This window comes from Salvelinus alpinus, chromosome 14, assembly GCF_045679555.1.
Source record: "Salvelinus alpinus chromosome 14, SLU_Salpinus.1, whole genome shotgun sequence".
NCBI lineage: Eukaryota > Metazoa > Chordata > Actinopteri > Salmoniformes > Salmonidae > Salvelinus > Salvelinus alpinus.
In genome coordinates this window covers 32286763-32308663 of record NC_092099.1, presented here as the reverse complement: position 1 = coordinate 32308663, position 21901 = coordinate 32286763, and the positions used below count along the sequence as shown (strand labels likewise).

Genomic DNA, 21901 nt, shown 5'->3' with positions numbered 1-21901 from the left:
GCTTTGTTGGGTTTCTGTCTGTGAGAGACTTGCTGTACCTCTAGTGAAACAGTCTTTAGTCTAGTGAGAGGAATAACTCAACTGGTCAAAGCCAACCCTAGATACTGTTTATAATTATTACTAGGCGTTACTACTTTTAGTGTCTCATTCACTCACTGAAATGCATGTTACAATGACTGGAATGTGTTAGTTTGTTTGATGCATGTATTACTGTATGCTCTGATCATGAAGCCTGTAGTTAGGACCCTGTTCTCTAGCCAATTTGTTTCTAACCCTGAGAGAGAATTTCAGACCCTGGCCACATCTATAGCTAGCTCTCCTATTCCAACTACTCCTAACCACAGAGCCTGTTGTGGCACAGCTACTAGTACTCCATACTACTAGCTTTTGTTCTAGCCCTGCCATACCTGTTCGAGCTTCTTAACAAGACCTTGATTACAGTAGCTCCAGGAGCAGTAATGGACACTGCTTTAGTGGTGGTTCATGTATCTGCAATGAGCTTGACCTCTGGAGCAAACCCTAAAAGGAGAGCTCAGTCTACTCTCACTACTCTACTTCCCTAAACTCAACTCATCTGTCTTTGCACTTGTCAGAAAAAAATATATGATGCAAACCTGTAGAGATCAACACTGTCATGGCTTTTGCCTGGATCGAACTATGGACAAAAACTAAAGCAATCATTTTAAGATGGAAATTATGCAATTTGTCATCTTAAATAAATAATTTCTTATAGTTCACTGGTTGTTATTCTCTCCCTTATTGACACAGATAGTATTAACTTGTTAGTAAATAACCAGCAGTTAACCACTTCTTTGGTTCATACTGTAAATTGTTTATTGAAAACAAGTCATACATTTTTCTTTAAGAAAAATAGAGTTGAATTGAGAAGGATATTTACATTAAGTACAAACCTAATAAATATATCAACATTAGTTCTTATAAATAAACGACCAATGCAGGTAAGTGCACATCGTTTATCACATTATGGGTTCTTCAGTGATTTTTATTCTCAAATTCATTTTGATGCTCTTTTACAAAATATTTGTCATCAAATGCATAGATTACCAATTTCTAATACATTGTGAAACCATCTCTTTTGTCATTAGAAAAATTCTGTTAAAATACTGAACAAAAATGTATGCCAAACAGAACATAATTAGAAGTACTTTTGAAACACTATTAGTAACCTAGTGTGATTCTTTATACTATGATTTTAAAGCAAATAAGACTTATTGAAACAAAGTCATGGCAATGACTGAAATGCAATACTGTCCGGTCTAGACCTATGTACAGTGTATTGTGGTAATAACACTTACTCCAGAGTTGTGTGTTGTATTTTTTGTTACCGGCTGCCAGTATTATAGTGTGCCATGACACTGGCCCTACAGCTCTCAGAGCCGACTGGGTGCTAACAGTGCCTGTGTTAGGTCCAGTTCAGAGAGTACAAATAGAGAAGTGTCTCCACCTGTTTTCTGAGAGGAGCATCCTGGAGTGTCGTGTGGTCTCTGTAGTGCTCGAACACCAACAAAACATTTTTCTGAACATCATGAAGAACATTTCACTCCCATTCCTCTTTACCACTAACCTGGAAAGGAAAATATTTAAATAAATATTAACATAAACAAATAGTTGCATTACAAACAAAAGGTGTCACATCACTATGCAAATGCTATTTATATAAGCAGCTGCTACAAATAAGCGGAAATGTTTGTTGACCAAGTTGATGCCATTTCAAAACTCTTCCTTTCAATATTCTGTTGTAAGAATTTAGATTTCTTGTGCAAAACCGTGATGCATTGGTAACACTCCCTGGCACATGCAACACATGTCTAAGCTCACACCGGAGACCAGGGTTCAATCCCTGCATCCACCCTTCCTCCACTCGCCTGTCTCCTCACCTAATTTCTTTAATTTCCCTCCACCCAATTCCCTTAATTTCTGAATAAAGCTTTAACATACCAACAAAAAATACATTTTCTTTTTCCTATGTGTGCTACTTACTGTCATCATCAGAGTCAAAGTTGAAGAGGGAGGAGCAGGTGTTTTGGGAGAGGTGTCTCTTCAGTTCCTCTGGACTAGGGAAAGAGGAGAAACACCTGGAGCAGCGCTGTCTTTGAGGGGGGGCCTCCTCCTCTACCTCCTTCTCAGCCGCCACCTCCTTCTGCAACGCATTCTTCTTCCCCACCACACGCCTCTTTACTGTAGCCTTATTCTTCTTGCCAGCCCCGCAGGAAGTGACCTCGTTGGGTTTCCTGCGCTTGCGCATGCTGAGGGCTGCCTCGGTCAGGTATGTTGAGGGGGGAGGGCGGATGAGGGGGGCTTTGGCCAGGGGTAAGTAGGAAGGATCCTCTGGTTTGAAGGTCTTATGTTCCGCAATAACTGGTTCCTCTCCGCAAGGCATCACCTGAGCCAAAGTGACGATATTGTCCACATCCCTCATGGTCATTGGCTCAGTGAGGTTTTGGACGAGACTGGGATGGGGTTGTGTGGGGGAGGTGGTAGTGGTAGTGGTGGCAGGGACATCTGTCTCAGGGGCTTGGGCTTTCTTGTCCTCTCCATCATGGCCATTGATTAGTTTGTGTGTGCAGTCACTGGGAGGTCTGGTGACAGCACCAGTGCCTGGAGTCGCCACAGGGCCGTCATTGTTTTTACTGTTGGTGATTGATTCCAGAGTCTGCCCCTCTTTGGTAGCGCTCTGCTCCTCTGTCGGCTCATCTTTAGGCTGGCCCTGAGTGTAGTGCCTCCACTCGTGGTCATGGAGAGAGGGGAGGCGAGAGAAGATCAGACTACAGCCGGAGTACCCACAGAGGGCCTGGAGAGGCCGGTGGGTCTCCATGTGCTCCCAGAGCAGGTGGGTTCTGGAAAAGCGCCAGCCACAGTTCTGATGGAGACACACCTGTTTTAGAGGATCATCATGGATCTTCATGTGGTCTAGGAAGTGCTGGTAGTTCCACAGGTACCTGGAACAAAAAAAGATATGGACATAAGCAACAACATTTTCACCAGGCCTTAACCCATAAGACTAAGCACTGTCTAAATTGAGCAGGGGGTGGGGTGGGTACTACTTAGCTATATGGAATTGTTTAAAGAAGGTCAAACCAAGGATAATTTTGCTATCTGATTTAGAATTTTAAGACTCCTTGAAGTATCCCCACAACAACATTTTTTCATTATTTTATGCAAATGTTTATTTGGTTATACTGCTATTAGCCCATACAAACACATTGAATAACAGATGCACTACATGGAACAACAACCCCCCCCAAAAAAAAATCTAAACAAATTTGACTGGTACCGGGGGACGAGTTGTGAGGCCTGTGGGTGTCCTAGATCAAAACAACCGACATGTACAGTTCCAGTCAAAAGTTTGAACACACCTACTCATTCAAGAGTTGTCTTTATTTTGACTGTTTTCTACATTGTAGATTAATAGTGAAGACATCAAAACTATGAAATAACACATATGGAATCAAATACTTTTTATTCTTCAAAGTAGCCACCCTTTGCACACTCTTGGCATGCTCTCAACCAGCTTCATGAGGAATGCTTAGCCAACATTCTTGAAGGAGTTCCCACGAATGCTGATCAGTCGTTGGCTGCTTTTCCTTCACTCTGCGATCCAACTCATCTCAATTGGGTTGAGGTTGAGTGATTAGAGGAGTCCAGGTCATCTGATGCAGCACTCCATCACTCTCCTTGAAGCTCCCGAGTGGCGCAGCGGTCTAAGGCACTGCATCTCAGTGCTAGAGGCGTCACTACAGACCTTGGTTTGATCCCGGGCTGTATCACATCCGGCTGTGATTGGGAGTCCCATACGGCGCCGCACAATTGGCCCAGCATCGTCCTGTTTAGGGTTTGGCCAGGGTAGGCAGTCATTGTAAATAAGAATTTGTTCTTAACGGACTTGCCTCGTTAAATAAAGAAAACTTGATTTTTTTGCCCTCACTCAGCATGGAGGTGTGTTTTGGGTCATTGACCTGTTGAAAAACAAATGATAGTCCCACTAAGTGCAAACCAAATGGGATGCTGTATCGTTGCAGAATGCGGTGGTAGCCATGCTGGTTAAGTGTGCCTTGAATTCAAAATAAATCACTGACAGTGTCACCAGCAAAGCACCCCCACACCACCTCCTCCATGCTTCATGGTGGGAACCACACATGCGGAGATCATCCATTCACCTACACTGTGTCTCAAAGACACGGCGGTTGGAACCAAAAATCTCAAATTTGGACTCCAGACCAAAGGACAGATTTCCACTGGTCTAATGTCCATTGCTCGTGTTTCTTGGCACAAGCAAGTCTCTTCTTATCGGTGTCCTTTAGTAGTGGTTTCTTTGCAGCAATTCGACCATGAAGGCCTGATTCACATCTGTTACTTGAACTCTGCGAAGCATTCATTTGGACTGCAATCTCAGGTGCAGTTAACTCTAATGAACTTATCCTCTGCAGCAGATGTAACTCTGGGTCTTCCTTTCCTGCGGCGGTCCTCACGAGAGCCAGTTTAATTATAGCGCTAAATGGTTTTTCGACGGCACTTGAAACTTTCAAAGTTCTGGAAATGTTCTGGATTGACTGACCTTCATATCCTAAAGTAATGATGAACTGTCGTTTCTCTTTGCTTATTTTAGCTGTTCTTGCCATAATGTGGACTTGGTCTTTTACAAAATAGGGCTATCTTCTGTATACCACCCCTTCTTTGTCACAAGACAACTGATTGGCTCAAACGCATTAAGGAGGAAAGAAATTCCACAAATTAACTTTTAACAAGGCACACCTGTTAATTGAAATGCATTCCAGGTGACTACCTCATGAAGCTGGTTAAGAGAATGCCAAGAGTGTGCAAAGCTGTCATCAAGGCAAAGGGTGGTTACTTTGAAAAAAAACGTGGAATGAGTAGGTGTGTCCAAACTTTTGACTGGTACTGTACGTGTTCGTGAAAGTCTCACCTTTACACAGAGGGGTCGTATTAGTGTGTAGCACAAACTGTTCGGACACTACAGACAAAAGTTGGCAGAATGGCTGTACCAACTTCAGACGAGTCCCAAGACACTTGTGGGGGTCGTAAAGCAAAACGGAGAACACCTTAGTGAGAGTCTCATCATAGAGGGGTCATTATAGTTTGTAGGCCAAACCGTTCGGACGCTACAGACGATTTTGTGAGAAGACCTATTTTTGGGTTGTCTCATGGTCTGACAAACACAGCTCTAGCCCTATCACCTTCCTCCACAGATACAGAAGTCTTATATAGGAGGTTGTGGTGGCTTGAGATGCAGAAATCTCTATCTTAAACTGACAGATTTTTCTGGGGATTTTGTTATTATGCTAATTAGATTTCCACAGGGGCACAGACATCGCCCATAGGGGGTTATTTAATTTACCGGCTAAACCATCTATGGGCTAGTTCCCCAGACACAGATGAAACCTAATACTGGAGAGCAGTAAAAATTGGGTGTTCTCACTAGCTTCTGCAAGTCGTGTCTCAGGCCTAGCATGATGAAGACCTCATGGTTGAAATGTTGCTGTGATAAAAATCATTTGACAGCAGTGTATAGAGTCTCACTCTTTTACCTGTTACAGTAAATGCACTTCACATGAGGATCAGAGCGCCTGGATTTGGGAATAGTCGTTTCCCTCCACCCGTGCACTGTCACATTATGGCTCTTCACCCTCTGTTTCCAGGAGGCCTCACCCTCAGGGCTCAGCTCTTTGGTAGCGCCCTGCTCCAGCTCATCTTTAGACTGGGGCTGGGTGTAGTGTCTCCACTCGTGGCCGTGGAGAGAGGGGAGGGTAAAGAAGATCTCCCTACAGCCGGAGTACCCACAGGGGGCCTGGAGTGGCCGGTGGGTGTCCATGTGGTCTTTGAGCTCCTGGGAGGTCTTGAAGCACTGGCCACAGCTCATGTGGAGGCACGCCTGTTTCAGAGGAGCATCGTGGAGCTTCATGTGGTCTCTGTAGTGCTCGAACACCAGCAGGTGCCTGGGGCACAACAAAAAAGATGGAGACATAAAATGACACCATTGTATGTTAAGAACCCCCCGCCCCCACCGAGATCAGTTGCAGCCCACCTTAGAGTTTCTATTGGTTCCAATTGACAATTTTGGTCTAGGTGGGGCCTACATGTTGTTCAGAGTGCCTTCGCACCTGACCTGGAAAATAATATGTGGAGAAAGACCCTTCTTACCTCTGGCAGATTTGGCACTTCCCCTTCCCCCACTGGAAGGTCTTCTCCAGGACAGCTGCATCCTCCATGTGGTAGTTGACTGCGTGTCTCAGCATTGATGGGCCTATCTTCATAAAGATGCTGTCACAGCCCTCCGCAGGACACAGGTGGTACTGCTTCTGCTTCCCCTCCTGCTCTCCTCCTTCATACTCATTCTTCTCTCCTCCCTCAGTCTCCTCCCCAGGCACCACCTCTTTCACAATCACCACTTTATCCTTCACAGTCACCTGTTCATCCTTCACTTCCACTGACACCTGGTTGTCCGTGTCCGTTTTCCACTTCTGGGACTTTCTGATCAGGTTTCTCAGGTTCTGAATGATTCTACTCTGCTTGCTGACCACTGGCTTGGCTTTAACACGTTTAGGTTTGGGAGGCTGATCCGTCAGAGCAGGGGGCTCTGTCACATTCTCAGTGGGTTTAGTCACGTTCTCCGAAGCTTGATTAACGTTCTCCGACGGTTCTGCATCTCCATTGACAGCAGGTTTGATCTTACTTTTGAGCGTGGTGGTTCTCAGTTCCTCTACGTGCTCTAGAACGTGTTCCTTGGCACGGTTGTACCGTTGGAAGTGTTTGCCACAGAAGACACAGCTGAGCCTAGTCTTCCTCAGCTTCAGGTGGGCCAGGGTGTGTCTCACCACGTTGCCTCCCTTGAAGAGCTTCTGGCAGTGATTGCAGTGGAAGCGCAGGTGTTTGGAGCGGACAGGAGCCTTGTCTGGCTTTGTGTCTTCACCCTGGAGTAGGAGAAACAAGCTGTTAACAGGTGATATTCTTAGGACAGTTGCAGTAGCTAAGCATCAATTATTAATTTCTCAAAACAACGTTGCCTCAGATAACACTAACCTGAGTGTTTGAGTCCGGTCCCGCCTCCAACGCTGTGACATCACTACCTTCCGTCAAAGGTTGTAATTCCTTAGCATCTGTCCCTTTAGAGGATTTGGCATAGATGTGGAACAGTGATAGTGGACAATCCTCCATGTCCAAGGCTGGGCCGTCGAGCTCTGGGTCGGTCTGCTCACTGGGACCTTCGAAAACCTTCACTTCTGAAGGCTCAGCAACAGAAGGCTCTACAACAGAAAGCTCTACTACTGAAGGTTTTAAGTCTAAAGGATTTATGTCTGAAGGCTCTACTTCTGAAAGCTCTATTTCTGTCTCTGGTTCATACTCAAACAGTCTCTCACCATGTAGGCCATTAGGCAGTCCCATGTTGACATAGTTCTCCGCGTCACTGTGCTGCAGTGCAACACTAATACTGGGTTCTACACGATTCTCTACCACCTCCTGGTCCACAGGCACTTCATTTTCAGGGAAGGACAGCTCCATGCCACGTATTGTTCTGCGGTAAGGTCTCTTACCTTCCCTTCCCTGCCTCCTCGCTTTCTTACCCTCGTCCCCTTGCTTTCTTTTCCCCTTTCCCCTCTCCCATCTCTCACTCTTACACTCTCCTCTTTCCCATTTCTCTCTTTTACCCTCACCCCTCTCTCTCATTCCCTCCCTTCCCTTCCCTCTCGCCCTTGTTCTCCCCGGGGACACATTCTCCGTCTGTCTGGTCATCTCCAGGAGCAGCCATCTTGGTTTCCTGCCGCGTCTCTTCAGGATCTTGTTCTTCACGTGTCTGGCCAGGTATTCCCTCTGCCGATTGGCCGGTAGCTTGGTGGAGCTTTCAGAACTGTGATTGTGTCTGAGGGAGTACTTAATGTCTGGGTCTTCAGCATAGTCAACATCAGACCTACACCTTCTCTTCCTCCTCACTAGGAAGTCTTCTGTCTGTGACTCAGGAGCATCCCCATACTCTCCCTCCTCATGCTCCTGCCCTGCAGTCTCAGAGTTCTCCAGTGCTGTGTTAGTGTGTGGTTGGAGGTGGGAGGCGTCTGTGTGTATCCTGCATGTCTCCTCCTCCATCCAGTAACTTGGTATCCACTCCTCCTCTACCTGCTCCAACTCCTCTTCCTCCTTCACCTCGTTGAGAGCCTCCCTCATGGCCTTGTCAGTCATAAGCTCCAGACAGTGGGTTCTCAGGGTCAGGAGGTTCCAGAACTCTGGGTCGAAGAACAGCCCTTCCTTCAGCACCTGGACCAGGGATAGGCACAGTTTCAGTTACAGACATAACATTATTAATAGATGCATCCTCAATGAGAGGATGCCAGGTCAAAATACAGGCCAACAGTCTATCGTTATGTCATTTCGACAAGAGAGAAAAGTATTTTTTATGACAAAGTATATGTTTCAATAACCTACTGTATTTTCTAGATACCGTATTTAGCAATTGAGCAAAAGTCTTTGGCATCATATTTCCGAGCTACCCGGTGCCTCTCTGACCTGTAAGATATAGAAGCGTATGTTGGTTTTGACAGGGGTGTGGAGGGGGTGTGGCTCCTCGTCTGGGTGTGTGTAGAGCAGATACACGGTCTTGTAGGCCTCCACACTGCGCTCTAGACAGAACACCAGCAGGGCACAGAGGCGACACACCTCCAGGTCGCGGGGGAGCAGGAAGGCAATGGTCTTACACAACAGGCTGCGCGTCACAGGGTCAGACTGGAGGTCTGTCTGCAACGCTGCAGTACACAGCTCCACACACAGCGGCACTCCCTCACTACCCATCTGGCAAAGAAATAAGAACAATGTGTTACATTGAATTGTGTAAATGACAGAACAAAGTTTCTAAATCAAGGTAAACTTGGTGGTTGGCTATACACCCACCTCTGCTGTGATGACTTTGATGAAGGGGAAGATGGCTCTGGTGTTGATGGCGGAGAGCATCAGCTGGTGACACTCAGACAGGAAGCCCTGCTTAGCGGGATGGGCCCTGAGGTGCAGTCTGCTCCACAGGAACACCAGATCCCTGTATCAACGCAACATTATGTTACAATACTGTGTTATCATGGAGCCCTGTTTAAAGTGGTGAGCTCTGACCAGATTTAGCACATGTAGTACATATATCACAGTGTTAATGACCAGATGTAGTACATGTAGTGTATATATATATATATATCACAGTGTTAATGACCAGATGTAGTACATGTAGTATATATATATCACAGTGTTAATGACCAGATGTAGTACATGTAGTATATATATATCACAGTGTTAATGACCAGATGTAGTACATGTAGTATATATATGGCCTTGCCTGTGTGCCAGGTCGCAATTGTAAATGAGAACTTGTTCTCAACTTGCTACCTGGTTAAATAAAGGTTAAATAAAAAAATATATCAGTGTTAATGACCAGATGTAGTACATGTAGTATATATATATATATATATCACAGTGTTACTGACCAGATGTAGTACATATATATCACAGTGTTACTGACCAGATGTAGTACATATATATCACAGTGTTACTGACCAGATGTAGTACATATATATCACAGTGTTACTGACCAGATGTAGTACATATATATCACAGTGTTACTGACCAGATGTAGTACATATATATCACAGTGTTACTGACCAGATGTAGTACATATATATCACAGTGTTACTGACCAGATGTAGTACATATATATCACAGTGTTACTGACCAGATGTAGTACATATATATCACAGTGTTAATGGCCAGATGTAGTACATGTAGAATATATATCACAGTGTTACTGACCAGATGTAGTACATATATATCACAGTGTTACTGACCAGATGTAGTACATATATATCAGTGTTACTGACCAGATGTAGTACATTTATATCACAGTGTTACTGACCAGATGTAGTACATATATATCACAGTGTTACTGACCAGATGTAGTACATTTATATCACAGTGTTACTGACCAGATGTAGTACATTTATATCACAGTGTTACTGACCAGATGTAGTACATATATATCACAGTGTTACTGACCAGATGTAGTACATATATATCACAGTGTTACTGACCAGATGTAGTACATATATATCACAGTGTTACTGACCAGATGTAGTACATATATATCAGTGTTAATGGCCAGATGTAGTACATGTAGAATATATATCACAGTGTTACTGACCAGATGTAGTACATATATATCAGTGTTACTGACCAGATGTAGTACATATATATCACAGTGTTACTGACCAGATGTAGTACATTTATATCACAGTGTTACTGACCAGATGTAGTACATATATATCACAGTGTTACTGACCAGATGTAGTACATATATATCACAGTGTTACTGACCAGATGTAGTACATATATATCACAGTCTTAATGACCAGATGTAGTATATATATATCACAGTGTTAATGGCCAGATGTAGTACATGTAGAATATATATCACAGTGTTACTGACCAGATGTAGTACATATATATCACAGTGTTACTGACCAGATGTAGTACATGTCTCCATTGTTTAGCTGTTGACTGAGGAAGGCTTTGCAAAGAGACAGCAGCAGCTCTTCTTTCTCCTGGCTCTCTGCGTTACAGATTATCTCTACTGCGTCTCTGCCATCTATCTCAGCCACCTAAGGGAGGAAACACAACCATGAATCCTCTCCGATTATGTGTATTGTCTTTCAGTCCACTCTGATTAGAGAGTCTGTCTGAAGATACAGAGTGAAAGGTAGTTCTAGGTAGTGACTGTACCTCCTTGAGCAGGTGTTCATGCAGCGAGGCCTTGTACAGGCAGGTGAGGTAGGCCTGGTGGAAGAACAGGTGCCTCCCCACCTCTGGGTGCTCCAGACAACTCTTAGCCAGGGCCATGGCCTCCTGCACGCGCTCACAGGCCTGCAGGTATCGCACACGCAGCTCAAAGAACACTGGCTTCTCCGAGCTCAGATACTTCTCCACTGTACCGGGGAGAGCGAGGGAAATTGAGAGCAGAGAGTGGGGAGATGAGAGAGAATAAGAAATGCATAGAGAACTCACAAGCTAAAAAAAGTAGTGAAGGTACCTTCTGTCTGTGTGAGGACTGTATCTTTCAGGATGGCCTGTAGAGTGGGTCTCTCCCAGGGGCCGCCATCTTTGATCACCTGCCTCACCTGTAGCAGGTAGACATTCCTGTGTCTCAGCAGGCGGCGGTGGCAGGCCTACAGAGGAGGAGATGAGACTCATGTTAACACACCACATGGATCAGCATGGTTTCACTCTGTATGAACAAATAGGCTACATCACGGTTGGCCTCACCTGAAAAGAGGCTAGTATGTCCTTCAAGGGGGCCTCCTGGCACTCCTCTTTACCGAAGAACAGCATCAGCTCAAAGAAGCTCCTGAAAATGTGACATATGCAATTGGGCCAGTTCAGCTCGATTTTAGAGACGAGTCATGCAGGATTGTACAATGTAGAAAATAAATATCCAAGTCAACACAGTACAGTTTGAGTCTGCATGAAAGTGTAAGAACCATATAAATAAGTGCTTACAAGGCCAGACTGCTGAGAGCGTAACTGACATGCTGACAGTCATCGGGGTAGGCAGCAGTGGCTCTGGTGAAGCAGGTAAGAGCTGTCCGCAGCACCTTCAGCTGGGGCAGCGGCACCTGCCATCTCTCTGTATGCTCCTCCACCAGCTTGACAGGGAGAGAGACAGTCCGACAGATACAGGGGGTGTGATTCAGATACAAATTCCTGTCCAGATTATTTTTGATGTGGTTCCTGAATACTGATATGATCAACCTTTTTCCAGGTGCGGTATTGTAGAGATCTGCGCAGACCTGTGTGGCTGCTGGCTAGCTATCTGAATTTGAAGCCAAATGTCACAGGAACGCTTCGGTGAAGTGTCGTGGAACGTTATATGGTAGCTAGCTGGAATTGGGGTTCATTGCTTGTTGCTAGCTAGATAGTTGCAGATTTCAACCGGTCCTCCTGAGTGCTAAACACAACTTGCTAACTAGTTAGCTCTCTGCAAACAAGTATACGATATTATATTCAATGCGACAGCTGCACTAGCTAGCCTATCATTAGCCAACTGGCTAAATGTAAACACTGGTTTAGCATGCTAGCGAGGAAAAACGTATTAGAGCCTTAGCTATAATTTATTCCAGTTTGTTATCTAGTAGACACAATAAGTAGACTAACGGTACTTCACACTAATAGGCAAACAGTTTTGCATTTGCATGCTAGCTAGTAATTCTAGTTAACTATAGTAGCTTGCAACTTCACATTGGAATAGGAACGTTAAGCAAGCTAAAGTTAGCTAGTTAAGTTAGCTAAATAAAATAGTAACTATAGGCCGGCGTGGGTTGACTGAATTTGTTATTAATGCTAGCTAGTATATGTAGCTTTTAACTATTAAGTTAGATAATTACTTTAGCTACTGACATTAAATAGTTAGCTGGGCTACTGTACCTTGCTTTGTACTGATGAGCAACTGGCTAACTAGCTAGCTAACGTTAGCTTGGCGGAAGCACACTACTCCTTGCCTCTCTCCCAGATAAAACCAGAAATTGCCTTGGTTTAGCTTACCTTACAAAACTCAGAGCAATATTCTTTGCTTTGTACTGAACAGTTGTCGTTAGAGTATATGTACAAAGTCTCCAGTTTCAATTCTAGTCTGTCTGTTTCCAAATCACTTTCCTCCTCCGCCATACTGGCTTGTTCACCTTGCGCCTATCAAAGAACCAACTAGCGGGTACATTGATTTACTACAACAACTCATATCCTGGATTTTGATTGGATTAAAGCTACATCCCGTTGTATTAAGATAAGGCATTTTAAATGTAGCTTCTGAAATTATCAGGAATTGAACAGCAGGAAATCTGTTCAACTATCAAGTTTACTATCAAGTTGGAAGTGCCAACTTGATAGTAAACTGTTGGAAAGGATAGACAAGAGAATAAGACACAGGTAAAACATTTGATTTTGGTTGAAAAAATTGTCAGCATAAAAGTGAACCATATTTCTGCATAGCATTTATTAATTTGAAATGCTGTAGTTTAGTAACAGTGTCAACCATGCCTCATTCTGCACTGTTACACTCAATCAACATCTGAGAAAGCTAATGAATACACCTGTACAGATAGCCCTGCACGTTAGTGCCAATTGCACACTTGGGATTTCACAGAGTACCTATCTACAACATTAGGTCTACTGCAATGGCTAATGCCACAGGGGCCGGGCACAGGTAATTGGCACATAAGTAGAGCGAACATTCCTCATGTCACAGTGCACAGGGCAGTTAATGTCCCTCTCTCAAGAATCCCTCTGCCCTGCCACGAGTGACATCCCTAACCACATGCTGCAAATAAACGTGGAATCTCAAAGCACAATAGGCAGAATAAGACAAAACAATGATGACCTCCAATAGAGGAGAATACATAATGCAGACAGCAAGACAAAGTCATTGACTGATGAGATTTGTTTTGAGATTAGTTTTTATAAACAATAAGAGATTATTTGAGTTACGAAGCACCCTTGGTTCTCAGCTTGGATAGCAGCATTTCATTCTTCCGACACTCCTGTAAGAAAGAGTATTGGATCAGTAAACAACCTCAGTGATTCTCTTCTTTAACAGTTTAGAAAACAATATTCAGCTCTGGGAGACTACAATAAAATACATTCATAAAACAGTTAACTAGATCCTTTATGTTTTACTGTACAGACCCAGCACACTGTTTTCTCTCAGGCCTCACCTCTTTGAAGTCCTTGACAGTTTTGAAGTAGAGCCTCTGTTTATCCAGCAGCTCGAGGTACTCATCGTTCAGCTGGTCTCTCCTCATCTTGTTCTCTTGCTTCTTCTTCTCCATCTGTACACACATCACATTACCAATATGCTCTGCTTAATTTTTTTCCACTTCCACATCGCTGTCTAATTTATGTGTCACTAGGGCCAGGGGGTGAGCACCTGGCATGCTCAGTGAAAGCTGTCATTACGCAGTAGACAGTAAAGATAATAATAGATGGTTACCTTGATGCGGCTTTGTTTGATTCCCTCGACTATCTGCTCCATCTGTCTCAAGAACTGTTCCTTGGCCCCCGAAGACGCCATCGCCCTGAGCAAGACAGAAAACCACAGCTTGGACAGGAAGTAAATCTGCTGGACTCCATTACCCATAATACCAAATGCAGGATAGGTTTAGAGAGGGTTAATTGTGACAATACTTACTGTTGGAAGTTGTCATGGATGGAATTCAGCAAGTTCACCTAAAGAAACAGATCAAGACAGAGGAGGATGACTATGATGAGTAAACCGCTGATTTCAACTGCAATGGCTCTATGAAATTGATTGAGATAGTTTGCCCTCTTCTCTTACCTCCTTCTCCAGGTAAACCTTCTTGTCATCTAATGTGTTATACAAGGTAAAGAACTGTTTGGTCTCTTTATGTGTTGCTGAAACTAAAGGACGAAAAAGCAAACATTATTAGCACAGCATCATTAAGGAACCCACACACCCCAGCTACGGACTGTTCACTCCCTTACCGCAGGGCAGACGGAATCGGGTCTCGAACCAACAGGCACAGAGACAGTTTCTATCCACAAGCCATCACACTGCTGAACCCTTGAACTGGACTGACCACCTGCACTGATTCTCTGCCCCTTAGCACACATGCAACCACACATATACATTCATGCTACATACACATCATGACTGCTGCTACTAGACTTATTTATTTTTGCTAAATACTGCACCATTTAAACACTTGCCCTCCAGTCACCCTTCCCCGATACGTGCAAATATTGTACTGTAAATTGATGAGTGCCTTCCTATATTTATACTTATGCAAAAAAATTATTATATTCTACTGATCTCATTTACTTAGTAAGTTTTATTCTTATCTTTTATTATTTCTCATTGTTGTCACATTAACGAGAGGGAACCTGCAAGCAAGCATTTAGTTGGACTGTGTATACTATGTGTATCCTGTCCATATGACAAATAAACTTGAAAACACAAAATATATACACAGTGTATAAAACATGACAGACTGACCAGGTGAATCCAGGTGAAAGCTATGGTCTCTTATAGATGAAGGGGAGGAGGCAGGTTAAATAATTATTATATATGCCTTGAGACAATTGAGACATGGATTGTGTATGTGTGCCATTGCGAGGATGAATGGGCAAGACAAAAGATTTAAGTGCCTATGAGCAAGGTATGGTAGTAGGTGCCAGGCGCACCGGTTTGAGTGTGTCAAAAACTGAAACGCTGCTGGGTTTTCACGCTCAACAGTTTCCTGTGTGTACCCAAAAGACATCAAGCCAACTTGAAGCTACCGTGGGAAGCATTAGAGTCAACATGGGCCAGCATCCCCTGTGGATCGGTTTTGACACCTTGTCTAAAGTCCATGCCCTGGCGAATTTAAGCTGTTTCGAGGGCAAAAGAGGTGCAACTCAATACTATGAAGGTGTTCCTAATGTTTTGTACACTGTCTATAACTGCGTTTGATGCAAGAATTTGTTAAACAATATGCCAAAAACAGAGGATGAGGCAAAGACACCCACCTTGGCCATAGAGCTCAATGAACCTTTTCTGATACTGGGTCAGTTCTGCCCTGCTCGGCACCTCGTCTATCTTCCTCTGCAGGACGGCAATCTCACGGTTCCTACGAGCCTATCAGAGAGTAGACCTCAGGTCATGAGCAAATAATGGAAGTGGTAAGAGGACCACTATTTGCATGATCTAAACAAAATGCCTAACTCAATTCAAACTGAATAAGCATTAATTAATCCTGCTCCAGCAGTGTGTGTTGGAGATTTTACCATCAGTAGTCTGATTTTCTGTAGCTTCTCTCTGTCTGTGTTGTACTGCTTTTCTATTAGCTGACTCCTCTCCTGAGAGACAGAGAGAGAGAGAGAGTTACACATAGACAAAGAAGAGTTAGCTGGTCTTGGGAGGGCTCCTCTCAGGGACAGTGTGCTACCTTCTCATCCTCCGTATCATCTCCTGACTCAATCTTCAGGTTCTCAATGTTCTGCTGCAGGCGAACCATCTCCTCCTGGAATCAAATAGCACTCCATATTATTTGTGGTGCTCTTAGCAGGAAATTAGTGAAATATATCAAATACAGTTGAAGTCGGAAGTTCACATACACCTTAGCCAAATACATTTAAACTCAGTTTTTCACAATTCCTGACATTTAATCCTAGTAGAAATTCGCTGTTTTAGGTCAGTTAGGATCACCACTTTATATTAAGAATTTAAAATGTCAGAATAGTAGAGAGAATGATTAACTTCAGCTTTTATTTCTTTCATCATATTCCCAGTGGGTCAGAAGTTTACATACACTCAGTATTTGGTAGCACTGCCTTAAACATTTGACCCAAGTTAAACAATTTAATGGCAGCCTTCCACAATAAGTTGGGTGAACTTTGGGCCATTCCTCCTGACAGAGCTGGTGTAACTAAGTCAGGTTTGTAGGCCTCCTTGCTCACACACGCTTTTTCAGTTCTGCACACAATTTTTTTATGGGATTGAGGTCAGGGCTTTGTGATGGCCACTCCAATACCTTGGCTTTGTTGTCCTTAACCCATTTTGCCACAACTTTGGAAGAATGCTTTGGGTCATTATCCATTTGGAAGACCCATTTGCGACCAAGCTTTAACTTCCTGACTGATGTTGCTTCAATATATCCACATCATTTTCCTTCCTCATGGTGCCATCTATTTTGTGAAGTGCACCAGTCCCTCCTGCAGCAAAGCACCCCCACACCATGACACACCATGATGCTGCCAACCCCGTGCTTCACGGTTGGGATGGTGTTCTTCGGCTTACAAGCCTCCCCCTTTTCCCTCCAAACATAACGATGGTCATTATGGCCAAACAGTTCTATTTTTGTTTCAACAGACCAGAGGACATTTCTCCAAAAAGTACGATCTTTGTCCCCATGTGCAGTTGCAAACCGTAGTCTGGATTTTTTAGCGCGGTTTTGGAGCAGTGGGTTCTTCCTTGCTGAGCGGTCTTTCAGGTTATGTCAATATAGGACTCGTTTTACTGTGGATATCGATACTTTTGTACCGGTTTCCTCCAGCATCTTCACATGGTCCTTTGCTGTTGTTCTGGGATTGATTTGCACTTTTTGCACCAACGTACATTCATCTCTAGGAGACAGAACGCGTCTCCTTCCTGAGTGGTATGATGGCTGCGTGGTCCCATGGTGTTTATACTTGAGTACTATTGTTTGTACATATGAACGTGGTACCTTCAGGCGTTTGAAAATTGCTCCCAAGGATGAACCAGAGGTCTACAATTTGTTTTCTGAGGTCTTGGCTGATTTCTTTTGATTTTCCCATGGTGTCAAGCAAAGACGCACTGAGTTTGAAGGTAGGCCTTGAAATACATCCACAGGTACACCTCCAATTGACTCAAATGATGTCAATTAGCCTATCAGAAGCTTCTAAAGCTATGACATCATTTTCTGGAACAGACTTGCCAAAACTATAGTTTGTTAACAAGAAATTTGTGGAGTGGTTGAAAAACGAGTTTTAATGACTCCAACCTAAGTGTATGTAAACTTCCGACTTCAACTGTACATCTATGAAGTATGTCTAACAAGTCATATGGACTATTATGACGTATTAGGGAAAGTGTGCAGACTCACTCTACAGTGTGTTCGGAATTCCTGCTCCTGGTGCTTTAGGTTCTCATTCATGCCTACCAGAGCCCTCAGCTTCTCCAACAGACTGTGGTACACACAGGGAGGATGAGAAATGTCCAAAGCACATTTATCATTTCAGGGTTTTTCTATACTAACAACCTCTGAATGAATGCCCAATGGTTGGCCTGCATGTGCAGTACTCACCCAGTATCAGCCTGGCCCTCAGCCTCTTCCAGGGCACTCAGCTCTTTCTCCAGTCTCTCTGTCTGCTCTGTGGCCTCCATCAGTTTGCTCTTAGCCTGCTCACACCCTGATTTTACCTCCAAGCGCTTGGCTTGTAGCTGAAAATAGACAAAATACATACTTTTATTTACTTCTGTCACTAAAAGAAAGAGCATTGTATCCTTCCATTAGAGAAATACATGGCTATTTCACAATAAAGTACAGTAAAGTACAGAGTCCAGTCCTCACCTCCTCCAACTGCTTGGTTTTCTGTTGGATCTGTTTGTTTAGAGAGGTCACCATCCTTCGGTGTTGCTGGACTGGCCCGTACCGCTCTGGACGATCCTCTGCAGACAGCTCTGACTGCTGGAAATGCATGTGTGGGAACAAATTAACTACACAATGTGGCATTGACTTATCCTTTAAAATATGACAGAAACCTGTTGATTGCAGTTAACCATTTAAGTGAGCCCTGATGTGAGAGTCGCTTACCTTCTCAGCGTACTCAGATGCTATCTGTTTAATCTCCTCAGACTGTAGCCCAACTATCTGGCCCACGGTGCTAGCTGTTAGCCTCCCCTGCAGGCAAACACAATGCAATATTATATGGCATAAAGCAGACGTTTTATCCAAAGAGACTTAGTCATGCATGATTATGGGTGGCCTGAATGGGAATTTAACCCACAACCCTTGGCGTTGCAAGCGCAATGCTCTACCAACAGCCACACATGACCACAATATATTGATGTCGCACATTAAATAAAAAACCTTGACACAAATCAACCACACAGTAAAGGCGCAGGCAAAGAGAAGAACTAAAGTCGTGCCTACCTCCTCAGTCGCCATGGCAGCCATGCTGGTCATCAGTGTTTTGATGCGCATCTGAGAGGAAATATGACAGGACATCATCATACAGAGGGATGCATTCATGAAGTATTGGACATGTGGCTACGGTTGGGTTTAGAGCGATACACGTGGGACGTGACCTCACCTCCTCTGCTGCCTGCAGGTCCTCCTCCTCCTGCGACACCTCTGTCATCCCTTGGGGAGTGGCCTGAGAGCCCGGGGTCAACGAGGCTTTCCGATCCTCTGTCTGTAAGGAACAGGGGGAAACCATCTTTCATTATGAAGGTTTCACTTTCTACTACAGCTACAGTTGACAGAACACCTATAATCCACCAGTCTCCATCCCTGTAATGATCAACCTACTGTCCCTGTATGTATCTTTCTGTAGAAGGCTGTAGTGTTAGGCTTTCAATTCATAGAATTCTACAATTAACTTCACGTCAAGGATGAAAGAGATTTTTGTAACTTGATGCGATTTCAATGAGGCTCACCTTGTTCTGTTTTGTCTGCTTGCTGAATCCATATCGTCTAAAATCAAGGAGAAATAGGTGCTTATATTAAATCACTGTTAATATACTGGTACATTATAAGGAACACATTAACACATGCATGCATGCATGCGCGCGCACACACACACACACAGACTACATGCTTATATTAAGTGTTTTGTACTCTCTTCTGTATTCAAACACACATAACAAGCATTCATGTGAAAAGCACTCCCTGCAGTGAACGAATCCATTTACATACTTACAAAAGGTAATCTGACATTCTAATACAAGGATGGATGATAAGCAGGAAAAGGATAGGAAAATGGAAGGAACACAATATCAGGAACACTGATAATCAATGTGAAAATGACATGAACTGTGGAGAAAGTTGGATATGAAGAACTGAATACGGAGAAAGAGAGCGAGAAAGAAAGAGTGAGGTAGCCTACCTTCCATACTCCAGCAAGGTGGAGTGAACCCTGGACTCTTCATCCAGCAGCTCTCCTGCTTCAACCTGTCTCTTGTACTTTCTCTGAGGTTTATACACTTCCTGTCAATACCATAGGAGAAAAACAAATGCTGTATGTGTGATTTTAATGTTTTTGTACTATAACAAGGGGGGCCTGTATTGTGAAGGGACATGGGATAATTTGACCCAGAAATTACGTGTCAGCGAGTCACTCACTGATACATCTAGGACTGCTTTCACAGCCTTCTCCTTTCTCTGCAGGAAGTCTTCATCCTAGGATGGAGGGACAATACAGACAGGGTGCATAAGACGGGTTTATTCAGTGAAACGTTCAGAACGTTGCACTTAGACATGTAATGAGTAGCGCTGGAGTTTAATAGCCCTGCCATGGAGCCACCCTACTATAACAGTGCTCACCTCAGGAAAACTGTGTGTCTTCTGGAACTGAGAGACAGAGTAGGCCCTCACATAGTCTCCCATCTCCTCCCTCGTCTCTATGGCTCTCTTCACCAGCCACTGAATACCATACAACATAGGCAATGAATCAGACATGAGATCACAAACTAAGTGCAGTACTCTACTACAAAACTCTAATGTCTAGGAATGCACACCTGTATCACTGGAAATATATGGATGAAATCCAGCCCTTGGATCTGATGGGGCTCCAGGCGGTGAGGGCACTTCATTTTGGGTAGAACAGACACAATTTTCTCTGTGAGAGCTCTGCAATGAGAAACACAGGGTCAATATACATCAGTTACACTGGTCCAGCAACATCACTAACAGTAAACACAATAATGCTGGCTGTGAACTACTTACATTTTCTGTCCAATAGTTGAATTTTCCTGGAACAGTAGATCCACATCAATGTCGAAGTTACATGTTGTAATGCACCATGTCATCCCTCCAACCACCTATTACAATATATGGTTCAGGGAAGTGGACTAAGAAATATGGATGTGTCATTTACAGGGTAGCAAGGAGATGATATACCGGGAATCGAAATGAGTCTGCAGCTAACAAGGAGGAGTGTTGGCCTTGGCCACCCCTACGTAAGTTGTTAGTACTCACCTTATCAAAAGGTCCCAGTCCTTTGATTCGGGCTCTAAAGTATCCAGCAGCAAGCAGAAGTTCCAGGATTTCTGCTAGCTTGACACTCTGCTCCTCGTCCTCCCGTGTTTCAACCTGCAAGCCAAAGTTGCTAACATCAGTTGGTTTATATAGCAAACGGTGAGCTAGCTAACGTAGCTAACTGGCAAACCCAGCCATGTTTACCTTGCAATGTTGTATTGTTATGACACAAACCGCACCATATTTGGAAAAACGAAAGACTACAGCGTAACATTTAATTATGTTACCTGAATAAGATTTCCTTCTTGATCATATTGAGCTCCTATTTTCGACCCTGTTCTCACTCTCTGGAAAACAGACGTGGCCGCCATGTTGGACTGGTGTGGTGTGTAGTCACATGACGAAGCATATGACTTTGGTTATTCCGTGAGAAATTGTGTTTACGATTTCTATACAACAAGTAGGGTAACCTCAGCTAAATATCGACTGTACCACGGCCACAGTAGAGTGATGAGAGAGTTGATAAAGTGAGTATTGAGGTAACACGAATGGTGCATTTGAGGCGATGCAACTGTTCTAAATGTTGCAATACTACCTTTGTCCAGTGGAGGGAGCTAATGCCACTAAAGATTCCATGGGAAAGTCTTCTCGTGCACAAGATGAAGATCTAGGTCTGAATCCTTTCAACATCAGTATCTTTCACTTGAACAGGGTTGTCAATCTTCTTGGAGACAACAAAATCATACAACCTGAGATTAGTGTGTGTGTGTGTGTGTGTGTGTGTGTGTGTGTGTGTGTGTGTGTGTGTGTGTGTGTGTGTGTGTGTGTGTGTGTGTGTGTGTGTGTGTGTGTGTGTGTGTGTGTGTGTGTGTGTGTGTGTGTGTGTGTGTGAGAGAGAGAAAGAAAGAGAGAAAGAGAACACTACAACACTCACATTTAAAAACCTGTGTTCGAATTCCCATTTGCCTCTGTCTCAAGTATGCTTTTTGTTACAAAGAATAGATTCACCATTGTCTAAAAGAACACCATTACAGAGCGGGTTACACCTTCAAATAGGTGTGAGTCCTTTGGCACCCGACATCTCTGTATTTCACATGATGGACACTCTATTAAAGTGGAGGCTCCCATAATGGTCT

General features: G+C 43.8%; 2 protein-coding genes across 3 annotated transcripts; both read right to left on the bottom strand.

Moving 5' to 3' along the window:
* Positions 1 to 811: 811 nt before the first annotated feature.
* On the bottom strand, positions 812 to 12772 carry LOC139538802 (zinc finger protein 654-like). The gene is made up of 13 exons (XM_071341250.1): positions 12598 to 12772; positions 11557 to 11702; positions 11323 to 11404; positions 11090 to 11225; positions 10783 to 10985; positions 10525 to 10661; positions 8917 to 9058; positions 8536 to 8817; positions 7060 to 8286; positions 6181 to 6950; positions 5568 to 5975; positions 2002 to 2960; positions 812 to 1585 (listed from the first exon to the last, which is right to left on the bottom strand). The coding sequence occupies exons 1-13, from the start codon at positions 12718 to 12720 to the stop codon at positions 1581 to 1583; spliced, it is 4620 nt and encodes a 1539-aa protein (XP_071197351.1). The 5' UTR covers positions 12721 to 12772; the 3' UTR covers positions 812 to 1580.
* Positions 12773 to 13026: 254 nt separating this feature from the next.
* Positions 13027 to 21329, bottom strand: LOC139538803 (coiled-coil domain-containing protein 93-like). Of its 2 annotated transcripts, XM_071341252.1 has the most exons (23): positions 21053 to 21329; positions 20766 to 20879; positions 20514 to 20608; positions 20306 to 20417; positions 20112 to 20210; positions 19911 to 19967; positions 19675 to 19775; positions 19489 to 19506; positions 19226 to 19262; positions 18880 to 18981; positions 18720 to 18770; positions 18381 to 18467; positions 18138 to 18254; positions 17871 to 18007; positions 17670 to 17751; positions 15993 to 16067; positions 15832 to 15903; positions 15574 to 15682; positions 14384 to 14466; positions 14237 to 14274; positions 14039 to 14123; positions 13764 to 13877; positions 13027 to 13589 (listed from the first exon to the last, which is right to left on the bottom strand). In XM_071341252.1, exons 1-23 carry the CDS (start codon positions 21134 to 21136, stop codon positions 13533 to 13535), a joined length of 1926 nt encoding a protein of 641 aa, XP_071197353.1. In that variant the 5' UTR covers positions 21137 to 21329; the 3' UTR covers positions 13027 to 13532. The 2 variants fall into 2 exon arrangements, with proteins under 2 accessions (XP_071197353.1, XP_071197354.1); XM_071341253.1 differs by lacking the exon at positions 19489 to 19506 and having other exon boundaries at positions 21053 to 21326.
* Positions 21330 to 21901: the final 572 nt, after the last annotated feature.

Excerpts from the sequence above, each read along its gene's own strand:
- LOC139538802 (XM_071341250.1), bottom strand. The coding sequence starts at position 12,720 with ATGGCGGAGGAGGAAAGTGATTTGGAAACAGACAGACTAGAATTGAAA. Across the intron at positions 11,405-11,556 it reads GCTCTCAGCAGTCTGGCCTT|GAGCTTCTTTGAGCTGATGC; the intron begins GTAAGCACTTAT and ends TCACATTTTCAG. Across the intron at positions 2,961-5,567 it reads AAGTGCATTTACTGTAACAG|GTACCTGTGGAACTACCAGC; the intron begins GTAAAAGAGTGA and ends TTTTTGTTCCAG.
- LOC139538803 (XM_071341252.1), bottom strand. The coding sequence starts at position 21,136 with ATGGCGGCCACGTCTGTTTTCCAGAGAGTGAGAACAGGGTCGAAAATA. Across the intron at positions 20,609-20,765 it reads GACTGGGACCTTTTGATAAG|GTGGTTGGAGGGATGACATG; the intron begins GTGAGTACTAAC and ends ATATTGTAATAG. Across the intron at positions 18,468-18,719 it reads CTGCCATGGCGACTGAGGAG|GGGAGGCTAACAGCTAGCAC; the intron begins GTAGGCACGACT and ends GTTTGCCTGCAG.